Here is a 13,105-nt window from a genome sequence, read left to right as displayed (position 1 = left end):
CCAGTTATATGCTGCTTACAAAAGATGCATCTAAAAATAACACAAATTTGTAACTGTGTGTGTTAATGGATATTAACTTATTGTGGTGATCATTTCACAATATATACATGTATCAAATCATTATATTGTACACCTAAAACTAATACATTATATACCAATTATCTCTCAATTTTAAAAAAGAAATAACACAGAAAAGTTAAAAAATAGGATTCAAAATTTATTTGCACTTTGTTTTATCTTATTATGGATTTGAGTTTTACATGTCCGAAATAGTGGGGGGAAATTGAAAAATAAAAAAGAATTAGCACTATACTAAACAATTTGAAGATCCTTTCTTAAAATATCCATATCCACTACTGGCCTTCTGAGTCTACTATTTGGGTAAAAGCTCAATTTCATTGGCTCATGTCCATTTCATACAGACCTTAGGCCCTTTTGAAATTATCTACTCTCCCCAAATTCCGGGGTTTCCCAGGCAGTGTCTCCTAGGTACTTGCACACAATCTCTCCTGCCAGACACTTGGCAGCAGCGCTTTCTGGCGCTGAGTCTCCCACTGGGCTGCTGCTGATTTCGGGAGCCCTCACCGCACCCAAGCTGCCTGCAGATTGTACTGAGTTATCGGCCTGGGCCGCTCAGTACCCTGCCTGCCCCGCGGAGACAGAGCTTACCCACTTTTTATTATACACTCCAGGCACGCAGAACAGTTTTTAATGAAAGTAATCACTATATTCAGATGAAGTGACCTTTTTTACATTTATATTTCTCCCTCTTATCAATCTGAAAATGCATAGGGTACATTTGACTGACCAAAATATGACCAGAAATGCTCAACCCAATATATATTAAGCAACCACCTGGAACAGAGTGATTGGGGGGAAATATGTGTCTCTTCTGCAGATGCTTGATTTTGAAATCTTAATCTGCTTAAGTGTCTCACATTTCCGTCAGTGTAAACATAATAGAATCCAAACCCATGAGAAGCTGGAATGTTACTTCTTTGTTTCCAGCAGAGCTGTGGGGGAGCACATTGCATATTTAAAGCAAGGAATATGATCTGAGATAAAAGGACTTCTTTCTCTCTCTGCACTATTTTTATCATTCCTCTTTTTCCCCTCAACATTATGTCATTATTCTTATAATTTTTTTTTCTTTTGCTATGTCACATTAACTGTTATTTGGCCAAAAGATATCTTACTCTTTTTAGTCATTTTCTTAATTATTTTAGTGTAGACTTGAGAACTGTGTATCTGTTCAGAGTGGTGATAAACATAATTATATATGCAAAGGACTCATGAGTCCATGTTATTTGCTTTTTCTGATTTGGAACTACTTAATCAGGCTAGAATAACTCATCAGGCAGAAGATGGGTCTGCAGCAACTGTGTGTGCAAAGCAAAGTTCAGGATGAGATACCCTTTTTGAGGAAAGCATCCTAGGAACTTGTTTGGGAAACAAGGATTTTTGAGGAGTGCACTAACCATTTTGTTTCTAGACTGAGTTTCTAGCCAGCTGATGTATCTTACAGATCTTGGATTTGAGCTGCAACACCCAGATGGACTTCCAGCCTTCATCCAGCCCTGCTCACTTCAGACTGGACAACCCCCACAGTCCAAATTGACATGAGCCAATTCCTTCACCTACCCTGTTGCTACTGTTTCTCCTGACTATTAGGGATTGTGTACAATCAAGTGGTTTTTGTGTACTGACAAAGACTCAGTTTGTCTAGTCTGAAGTCAAAGGGAGATTCTGTCAGCAACCAAGGACCTTTCAATTCAGTCCTAAACGGGTTTTTCCTCCAATTGCAACCCAACGTTTTACATATGTCTTCCAGTCCCTATAGTGTTTATTTGTGCCACTGACTGTGTAAGTGTATACAGACAAAATTTTACCCCCCCCCAGATTCTCTAATTGTTTATGTATCCTACAATGTCTAATATATCACATCCCTAAAGCCATCCATCCATGTAGCTTAACATTTCAAAAATCTGGGCTTAAGGTCAACATATACTTATGCTCAGTATTTAATGGTAAAATTTAAATAAGTACAGTAAAATATGAAAAGTGTATACCAATTTAAAGAAAAAGGTAAGAGAGAGCATGGCATTTGGGGGACACAATAACTAATGCAGGATGGTAGCAGCAGAGATTGACAAAGGAGAGCGGAGAGAGATGAGCCTGGGCGATAAGCAAGAACTTGATCAGAACGTCCTTGCCTGCCGTGCCAAGGAAGTTTTCTTTAAACCTGGTGCCATTGAAAGATATTTCATCAGGAATGTGCTTAGCTTTGTATTTTTGGATTATCTCTTTAAAACAATTCTTTTCCATTACAGTTATAACACAGAGGGTGCCCCCAAAAATGTACACACATTTTAAGAAAGGAAAAAACTATTAAAATTGTAATACTCAATATATACCGATAACAAAAGATGAACACAAGTCACGTTTGACTTCTGCAATTACAAAAGCTGCTCAAAGTGGTTACCATCAGCATCCAGATACTTCTGATTACAGCAAACTACTGCTTGAGCAACGTTGACCAAAGTGTCCAATTGGTTACATTTTTTTGGCATTGCCAGTACTGCATTAGTTTCAGGAGTACAACATAGTGATTAGACATGTATATAACTTACAAAGGGATCATCCTGATAAGTCTGGGATTATCTTTTGATGTAAGGCACGAGATGTATTGCCTAGGGTAGGTGGAAGCCAGAAAACAAATTGGATGGTTGTTTGCTAATCTAGACTTGATATGAGGGTTGCTGGATCCAAAGCAGCAGTGGTAACGATGGAGAGAAATGAATGAATTTCTAACGGGGTGGGATGGACCCATTAACTGGATGTATGAGCTAACAAAGGGAAGAACTTCAAAAGCTAAGTAGGGAGAACCTAAAAGGGAGGTTCCTCAAAAGCTAAGAAATCACTCTCCCCAGTGATTTCTTAAGAATATGGAAAATAGACCTCATGGTGTACAAATTTGATGTGCTGTGGAAAAGAATAATTTAAAGGAGGATGGGTAATAGTAATCAGTGTGTGTGCTAAAAAGTAACATCAAAAAAAGATTGAGAGGAGAAATGTGCTTAGCAAGGAATTGTTATTGCTGTTTCTGATTGCAATAGAATTGCAATCAGAAGAAAAGCACCTTGAGAATCTCAAGGACAAGATATAGGAACAGAAAGAGTTCCCCTGCTCAAACCAAGATGTACTCAAAAAGAGCTGAGAACGTTGTTGATGACTTAAAGTAACCCAAATAATTCCCTAGGTTTCATGACACCAAAACATTGTCAGACATTGTGGAAACTCAGTCTTCTCATGCTCAGTGAAGAACTGACATTTATTATTTTCAGTTAAATCTTTCCAAAGCACCATGGTAACAATTAATTAGGAAAGAAATATTACACAAAATAAGAAAATGGTCAAAGGAAAGAAATAAGCAATCACAAAAGAAGAAATACAAATGACTAATTAATACGTGAAAAATATTGCATCCTAAAATGAAAATTATGGTGAGATACCATGTGATGTCCATCAGATAGGCAAACATATAAAAAATATAGAACAATAATACCCTTTATTGGCAATGGTGTGAAGGGGTATAATCATATAGTTCTGGTCAAATTGCTACAATCCTTTGTGAAATAATTTAGCAATTCATTTAAAATTTTTTAACCTAGTACGTTCACTTTTAGAAATTTGCCCTAAAGAAACAACCAGAAATGTGTAAAATTATTCATGTATAGAGACATTTATGAAGGCAATTTTCTAATAGTGAAAAACTATAAACAACATAAATGTCAATATCAACAAAGAGGGAATTTGTTAAATAAACCATGGCAGTTCAGATAGTGTCTGCAAGCAAGGACTCCAGAGCAAGATGACTTGAGTTTGGATCCCAATCCCACTCCTTCCTGGCTGTGGGAATTTGGGAAAGTTGTCTACCTTCTGTGTGGCTCCGTTTCCCCATCTATAAAATGGGGTTGTTAGAAGCAAATTAATAAAACACGGAGAGTTCATATAACTGTGTCTGGTACATCCTAAGGGATCATTAAGTATTAATAATTCTTATGGTTAGTATAACAATTGACCATCAATACTTAGCATGAAAGAGACTTGTAATCATTCCATATTGGTAGAGGGTGAAAGAGGGGTAAGTCTCCATCTGGGACCTCAGTGATGGTAGGTGGTAGTCCGAGTGTTGGGGGGTTTTGTACAAAATGTGGGTACTGGGAAGAAAAGCCAAGATGGGGAGAAAAAGGGGCAATCGTGACAAACAGGGTTGTTTGACACTCTTGCCTGGCCTGGCAATACTTATAGAACACCGCTACAAGTGAATAAAGATTAAGCAATCAAGAGATAGGCTTTGTATTCTCAAGGAAGCACCATACTCAGAAAAACTCAGCATTGAACAATAGCTCTGGATTAAGAAGATGTAAGGTTTTTCTAGCTTAATTCAACATTTCAAGTTCTTCACGTGTTTGTTGTTTTTTAACATTCCTATCATGGTAGGATGGTGACTGTACTTTGTAAGATATAAGTTTGCTTTACTTGGTAGCCTTCCCCTGAGTTTCTGGGTTCAAAAAGGCAAGAATAAACTTTAGAGGTCATTTAGCTCAGGGATTCTCAGGCTTGTACATGGGCTTCTTCAACAGGCTAATAAGGCCTTGGACTTCTCCAAATAGTGTTCTTAAAAACATAAAATTAAAAAAAAACATAGGATTAGAGAGGAAACCAATTTCATTGAAACGGAGCTATCAAAATTTAAAAAAAATTGTGATGTAATAGTATATGTGCTTCATTGCTGATGCATTTAAGAGCTAGCTGCAGGTCTAGTAACTGCTGTTACTCTGAAGAAGTGCTGAGCAGAAATGGTTAAGTTGAGATATCTGCAACAACTCTTACTAGGACGTGAAATATCAGTGATTTCTACTGGTGGCAAAGTTATGGCCACTGCAAATACTAGTGGGATTTACATTTCTAATGAAAGAAATTGCTAAACTTCAGTTATACGTTAATGAAAATAAAGATGCAATTTTTCTCCCATTCAGGTTCTATCCACAGGCACCAGGTTAAGAATCTGATCTAGTCTGAAGTCATCCTGTCACAGATCAGCCAGCTGCAGCCTCGTTTGGCCCCCGTGCATTGTCTGGTGACACAACAAGCTAGTAGCCAATTGAAGGCCTAGAACAATATACTTTCCCTTATTCCAGATTGCTTCCTGTTCACTGGAATCTCCAGGGTCTAGGCTTAGAGGCAACACATAAACGACAGAAGCCACGCTAAATTATTTTGGGGCAAAAGTAAAATCTGGACTTACACCTTTTGGTTGCGTCTTTAAAAAGAGTTTTACCTGTTAACAGAAATTACAGTCAAGGCTTCCTGAGATCCAGTTAGGTCTGTCTGACCTGTCTGCACATCGTATTTATTTAGCCAAATATTTAGCCAATGAAGAGAGCCTCTCTGATGTACTTCCAGAGTTCTTTTTTGGACCTACATGTTTTCTTCGTACTTCAAACAGATCTTGAGATTTATGAGTCAAAATTCTGAAAATACATTTCCGAGACACTCCGTCTGTGAACGCCCCTTAAAAAAATGCATCAGTGACAAGGAGGGCTGTAATTAGAGCACTTACTCTTGTTGTTACAAAGCCAAACAAAGAAGCATCCAATAAAAGTTCTCCAAAGGGAAGACGATGTTTTTTCTACTCGTTAATAATAGTATAACACAGTTCTTCACATACTGTCATGTCTCACCTGAATAGTCCAGTGTACGTATAAAATTTGATTTATGTGGAAGAGAGCTTGGTTATAAGAAAAGTGTTCCAGATCATTCTTTCCCTTGCTAATTAATTCTCTAACTTGAGTTTAGGCGCTCTAATCCAAACTTCTAGTCAGTCAGTCAGTCCTCGAATATGTTTTTTAAAGGCCTTCTCTCTGTCAACAGCTGTTCTAGGCTGTAGTAACTGTATTTTCTTCTTTTCCGTTTTCTTGATGCTCTGGCCTTTGGGGGGGCCTATGGACAAGGCAACAGCCCCTCTCAAGTTAACTAATTCCTAGAGATAACACTTTGCCTGTCAGAATACCTTTGATATGCAGGCCTACCAATTCTGAGTCCATTCCCCCAGACTTGTCCTTTATGAGACTTGTGCAATCCAGGACCAATATCCCCTGCCCCAATCACTACAGGGCCAGGTACCGGACAACTGGGGACTGCCCCTAGAACCCAGAGCCCGCTGAAATCATCCAAACTATCCAATCATAAGTTTGTTCCACTTGCTTACCTCGCTTCTTTCATTCCTTTGCTCGAAAACCACCAGGGAGAGGCTCCTGACCACAGTTCCCTCTCTCCCTGCCTGCTCATCTGGCTTTGGAGCTCATCTTGCTGTGTGACTATGTGTGGCTTGCGATGTCTCCTGCTTCTAGGGGACTGTGAATATTAAGAAGTAACTTCTTCCTTCATGGCAAGCATTTCTGTGTCTGTGTCATCCTATACCTGCTCAAAACAAAACCCAGCAGATTTGGGAACATAGGCCCTGGAAGAACAGCAGCAAATCCTCACCTTAAAGGAGCTTATATTTTAAGCTAGGATGTTAACCTAAAAAGAAAAAGCCAAATTGAGAGGCAATAAATGTTTATTTGAGATCACAGAATTGCAACTGGGGAGCATAATTTCAGGCTGAAACCCAAATTGTGTGCCAATTACGGGATGAAAGCAACGGGGTTTTTATGAGAAAAAGGAGGGAAAATAATAGAATAGAAGAAAGGAATTTCTATCGGTGTTCACAAACTGCATTACTCTTTAGCTATACATGGCTGATTATTGGTTTTATTTTCAGAAAGAGTGTGCACAATCATTGGTTCTTGTGGTCAGAATGCCTGCTTTCCTGTTAGTTTTTTAAAATAGTTGTTTGTACAACAATGTTGCTTTGGTCCAGTCCAAAGGTTATTTTGCCCAGTTCGAACATCCTAAAGGCTCAAGGAGCAAGACCGGCAAGCAGTTCCTCTGGAATGGCTGCTCTGGCTCTATTTTAAAATGGCTCCACTTATGTCAACTTTTCACAAGGGTTTATAAATTTGCATGGGGAGGAGGGCTCTAAAATAAATAGAACCTAGGTGTGACCAAGCCCCATCCTTTTCTGTCTCCCCTGGTTGTTTCCTGCTAACCTATGGGGGAAGAGCGGTAGATGAGAATTGGGGAATTGGGAACTCATCCCTTTTTTCCTCTTCTGCCTGGATGAAGGCCAGACTCTTTGCCTAGACTAGACTCCACCTACTTTGGGCTGAGGAGATGGGGGCAAACTGGGGTCATTATCATTTTGTCTTCCCAGATGATTAGAAAGAGTTATCAGTCTCTTTCCTAAGTGCTTCTTGCCTCACCAGTTATCCCAAAACCAAACTCAAATGGGATGATGATGGAAGCAACTTTAAAAATTAAATGAAGGGTCAGGTAGGCCTTACAAAACAGTAGAGTGTGGAACAGAAACGATGCCTTGGTCCGACCTACTCTCACCCACAACCCCCTCCACTCCTGCACGTGGCATGGGGAAGAGGCTCCACTGAGTTGGGCATGTTGCTTGGGCACCTCTGAAGGTACTCTCCTCACTCCCCATGCTCTCCCCAGACATACTCCTCTTCTCCTTGTGTCTACTTCCCAGTATGGTGTGCTATTTTGCTCCCGCAGAAAAGAGTTACTTCCTGCCTCCTTCCAAATTGGACCCCCCTCAGGCTGTGTCCAGATAGGAATGAAATCTCTCCTTGCTTCCGCCCCTGCCCTCTTGGGTTGGGTGGACTCCGAGAGCCTTCTGAGTTAGGCGATGAGCCCCCATTTCTCGCTGTGGGGAGACTGGTGGAGGCTGCTTCCATAGCCAGTCTCCCCACATCGAGAGATGGGGGCTCAGCTCCTCACCAGTTCCCTCGGAGGAGAAACACTTCAGCAAAGCAGAAATTTGGTTTTCTCCCCGAAGACAACAGTCTAGCCTCACATGAGGAATGTGTATTCCTCCCAGCAACATCGGATTGACTGTGTTCATTTCAAAACTGTAGCCCTCACTTTATTTTACTAAGCAGCCTTTGACCACTGCCTGGGCTTGGCCTATGTCTTGAGTCACCGTGTCAGCTGGGAGTCGCTTTATTTTAGTCATTTGGGACAACTTTCTGATCCCCAAATCTCTTGTCTAGTAGAAGAGAGAACAGGAAGCTGTGTGAGCTTATTCTTTCTGCTTTTGATTTTCTCACTTCATATATTCCTCCTTTCATAACGTGTCCTAAAGGCACAGACAATTAGTTGGGGCTAGGGAAGCAGTAGTATGAAGCAAGAGTATTTTTCTGCTTATCTCTGTCAGGGTCCTGCAGGAAACAGCTGGTTCCCACAAAGAATGGAATTGAAGAGAGTTTAATGAAGGGATTATTTACAGAGGTGCAAACAGACTTATGAGAACCCAACAAGGAATGGTGAAGACCCAGGACAAGCAAGAGCAGAGAGACAATACTACACATAGGCCTGTAGTAGGAAGGGAGCTGGTGTTACTGGACCCAGGGAGAGCTGTAGCTGTGGAAGAGGTGACACTTGAAAGTTGTCATGGCAAAAGGGACGCAAGCAGAGCAAAAACCATGACCTGGCAAAGAGAGAAATAGGTCGACTTCTCTTTCTTCCTGCTCTCTGATCTCTTTCCAGCACCACCCATTGGCCAAAGCTAATTGAAAGTCAGTGGGCAAGAAGCCTGCGAGGGCATAAGGTAAGGGAGAAAAGGGTGGAGAATGGAGGAGCAACCAACATACACTTTGAAAATTTAAGAAATGGTCCACTTATCCCACCAAGCAAAGCACTATGTAGAACTTATTATACTTTATATTAGAATATTAGACTTCTGTATGCACCAAAAGAAATGCAACATTACCTTGTGGAAGTTTCAATAGAGAGATGGCATACAGGGCACCTGGTTCTAAATCTTATGATGGGTAAGGTTTGGATTTTCTTTCCCCACTCCTTCACACGCTATCTCCTTATTCCACATTCTAGGTCGGTATCAGGGACAATAGAAATCGGTGTCAACAGGTACACATTTCCAGAATCACAGGTCTTTAGGAAGGTTATGCTGTTCAATAACCCACCTCCATCCCCCATCCTCTCTCCATACACATATCAAGAATCCGTTAGACAGTATTGCTGACAGGTTAACTAGTCTGAGTAAGTACTTTGATAACAAATTCTTTACCATCTCCTGATAGAAATTTTTTAATTGAAACACTCTGTTTAAAAAACAAAAGTTGTTAACATCACAACATTTAGTGAAAATTTTCCTGTTTCAAGTTAACAAGTTTCATCAAATTGGGTCCTAATGGGACAACGTAAATGTTGAAATTCTCTCAGTTTATCTTGTAACTTCAAGATGCTTCAATGACACCCACGCCATTCGGCCATGTTTTCATTCTCTTAAACTGTTTTGTTAAACGGGGTCTGGAGGCCCAGAGATTCTTATTTGCTGCTGCTGCAGCACAAAATCAACTCAAGAGTGAAGGTGTTGGGTCAAAGGCGTGATGAAGTTAACTGGTGACAAAGACTAGATACTTTTAGAGAAAAGAATAGGGACAAAATTATTACCAGAAAACAGGTTCTTGGTACTGTCACCGGAAAGAATTCAAGGACACACCAAATTAAGCCATGCAAAGAAAGTCAAACAAGTAGTAGGTTTATTAAAGGAAAAGAAAAGAGTACACTCCCAAAATAGTGGGAGTGGGCAGTCCAGGAGGAAGCCAACTGCATCAAAGAACAAAGAGGCTTACGATTTTATTACATTTAATGAGGGTGAAAATATTCAAGAATTAGGTGTTCCTAGGCAGGTCCTTGTTGACCACTCCTTGCGGGGAGGAGGGATTTTTGTCCTTATTTGGCCCTTGTCAGAACTGTCATGGTGACACAGGGGGTGGAGATTTTTCTTGGCTGCCATGTTAATAAGGTTATAATCCATCATAATTAGCTAAAGTTCACCTGAGGGGCAAGATGGTGTCCTGGATCTGCTCTTGGCCGTCAGGATCCAGTTCTGGCACATCTGGTAACTTCAACTTTTCCGAAGGATAAACTCCTCTCCTCCTCTCTCCCCACGGCCCTATTCTTTCTGCCTATGATAAACACAGTGACATTATTTTTAAAAATGACTAGCTAAAGGTCGCAAAAGAAGAGAACAGCATAAAATTAAACAGGAAACATTTGCAGCACTCAGGAACCAAAAATATCTGAAAGAATCAAACTGGAAGATTCAGTGATAGTTTCTTTTTATTTCTATGGATCTGCTCTTACCCTTCTCCACTCTGCTGTGTGCTCTGGGAGGCTCACCTATTGGATTACATCAATTGCCCTCTGGCTTCTGATTAAATTCAGCCATTTGGACTGGGCAGGAGATTGAAAGGGAGGAGAGTAACGCTGGAATAGTCACTCCACCTCCCATTCTTCCTCACTGAGGGGTCCTTGCAGGCTGGCTGCATCCCTCAACTCAAGGCCATAGCCCCAGTCAGACTGCCCTCTCTACACAGTTCTCTCTATCTCTGTGGATTTCAGTAACCCTCTCCCCTTCAGGTGTGGGCACTGCAAAACCCTTGTGGTTTCCCACACCTTCCCACAACTTTGTAGATACTAATCCTGTGCTTTATTCAATTGCCCAACTGAATGTGTCATCAGTTTCCTGCAGGACCCTGACTAACACACTAAGTTCCATCACTCTCCCAACAAACATTTCCTGAGTAACTACTATATGCCAAGGAGAATAAATGATAAATCAGACAGTTAATACCCTCAAGGGGCAGTCTGGGGCATAGCGACAGTCACAGGAACAGATGATTCTATCACATCTTGATAAGTGATGCAAACAGGCATTGGATAGAGGGGTGGGTGGAGGTGTAAAACGGGGGCACAGGCAGATTCCGGGGAGGTTTCTGGGTGGAGATGGGGTCAGGCAAATTTAGAGGCAGGGATGTGGTAGGGAGTGGTCAGGAGCTGGGAGAGACGTTTGCAGCCACGGACATGAGGGGCAGTCAGGTAGTGGTAAAGGATTAGAGTGGAGGACGAGGCTGGCCCAGACCACAGCAAGCCTTGTACTGTGGGGAGGGAGCCTCCTTTTCTATGTGATTTCTCCCCCTCTCCACCAAGGGAAAAACCACGGCAGTCTGCAGCCTCTCACTCTTAGCCTTTGATCCTGCCCCACTACCAGGGCTTGACACTCCTACTTTATGGGCTTAAAACCTGTCTTTTCCACTGGAAATCACTCCCATACACTTACTTCCTGTACATTCTATAACAGGTCTTTCAACATGGTAACAAGACAATACAGCAAACTCATCCTTGGAGATGAGAAACAGGAGAGGGCTAGAAGTGAATGTTCCCAAATGTGTCCTCGAAGTCCTAACAGCCCGAGCCCTGTTTTCTTTAACAGCGATCGATAACACCGAAACTTTTCTTGTCCAGTGGAGAACGCATAATAATGTTGGGGAAAAGGGCAGACAGCGTGCATCACTTCATTAAGGAACCACTTTTGTTCCAAATTGGTTTGGGCAGGTAGCCTTTTTTTTTTTAATTCTCTCCCCCAGGTAGGCACCTTTAAGATCCATCCTTATCACACAATATAGGAAAGTCCAGGGTTCAAAAGCTGTCTTCCCTCTTTAAAGCACAAACTGCACGTATTAGTTTCCTTGCTGGGGTCGGGGCCAAGCCCATACCATCCCACAGGTTCCTCCTTGGAGCATTTTTGGCATCAAAGACAGCCAGTCGTCTAGGAGCGGGGCTCAGAAGACTTCGTTAACGTATACAACCCCACCCAACGGACCCTTCTCATCTGTTCATCAGGCGTGCGCACCACTGCCTCATTCAACCTCCCTACAAATAAGGAAGAGACACGGGAAGAGTTAAAAGAAAGTGGTGGGTGTGGAATCCTCAGAACTCTCGCTCTGAACAATTAACTGGATCAGTGGCTCGAGCGCTCTGCAAGCTGGGATGTCGGGACAGGGGCCGGCCCCCGCGCGGTGAGAGCTCTCCGCGGGCCTCCACGAGATCCCCGAGGAGGGGCGGCTTTCTGAACGAAGGCCAGCTGCTCATCCCCTTGAGGCCTCCCATCCCCAGCAGGCCGGCGAAAAGCCCCTCCTCCCGGGCGGAGACAACTACAAGAAGTCACCGCCCGCGACCCGCCGTGAGACCAGTACCCGGAGGCTGCTGTCGCCTCGCCGAGTTCCTTGTGGCTGCCGCGACGCGGAGTATGGGGCGCTGATGGCCATGGACGGCTACAGGGGCTTCCTGGGGCTGCTGGTGGCGGCGCTACTTGTCGGCTTCCTGTCCGTGATCTTCACCCTCATCTGGGTCCTCCACTACCGGGAGGGGCTTGGCTGGGACGGGAGAGCCCCCGAGTTTAACTGGCATCCTGTGCTCGTGGTCACCGGCTTCGTTTTCATCCAGGGCATCGGTACTAGGCACCGCCTGGGAGACGGCGGGGAGGGAGGCGCGGGCTGGGGGTCCTCCCACCGAGTCCCAACAGAGTGGGGCCGACAAAGGCGAGCGAGGGGGTGAGGGGGGAACGCGGAGCGCCCTGGAGCCGAGGCGGTGGGAGGGAGGGAGGTGGGCTTCGGTCGGGCCAGGGGATCTGAGGGGCCCGGGATCCGCAAAGCCAAAGTGGGCACGCGCGGGAGTGGCGGCTCCCGGCTGGGGGTTCCTTGCGAGTTGCGTTGCGGGGGGTGGCTGAGCCCCGCGGCGCCTGGCTGAGCTGGCCCCGCCGCGCCGGCTCCACTTCGTTAACTCTTTGAAGCGAGTGGCTGGGACGAACTTGAGGCTCTCTAGCGACACCAGAAATGGGAGCCGTTGAGAGATGCCGAGCACGGTGGGTCCGGTCGGGAGCAGCCGACCGGCCCGGGAAAGTCGCTCCCTGAGGACCGATCCTGCGCCATCAGGGGCGCGGAGACGCTCGTTAGGCGAGGCCTTTCGCTGAACTTGCTTCTAGGCTGTTGATCTGGAGAGCAAGCCAACGGGGGATAAAGGAGGGGCGAGAGTTTTCCTGTTGTAACGTGCTCACCTCTGAGTGAAGGGGCTCGTCAGCCGTAGCTGCCTGGGTGAGTGAAGCATCCGCTCTGGTTTC

At 43.7% G+C, this 13,105-nt stretch overlaps 1 protein-coding gene across 1 annotated transcript in view; it reads left to right on the top strand.

Moving 5' to 3' along the window:
* The first annotated feature begins 11,973 nt into the window (after positions 1-11,973).
* The window catches only part of LOC117025895 (cytochrome b reductase 1), a 30,492-nt gene continuing 29,360 nt past the window's right edge, over positions 11,974-13,105 (top strand). Inside the window, exon 1 of the mRNA XM_033112251.1 lies at positions 11,974-12,439. Coding sequence (XP_032968142.1) covers positions 12,247-12,439 — 193 coding nt within the window. The 5' untranslated portion in view covers positions 11,974-12,246. The remainder of the gene's footprint in view (positions 12,440-13,105) is intronic.

This window comes from Rhinolophus ferrumequinum, chromosome 8 (assembly GCF_004115265.2).
Source record: "Rhinolophus ferrumequinum isolate MPI-CBG mRhiFer1 chromosome 8, mRhiFer1_v1.p, whole genome shotgun sequence".
Classification (NCBI taxonomy): Eukaryota; Metazoa; Chordata; class Mammalia; order Chiroptera; family Rhinolophidae; genus Rhinolophus; species Rhinolophus ferrumequinum.
This window is presented reverse-complemented; position numbering and strand designations above follow the sequence as displayed.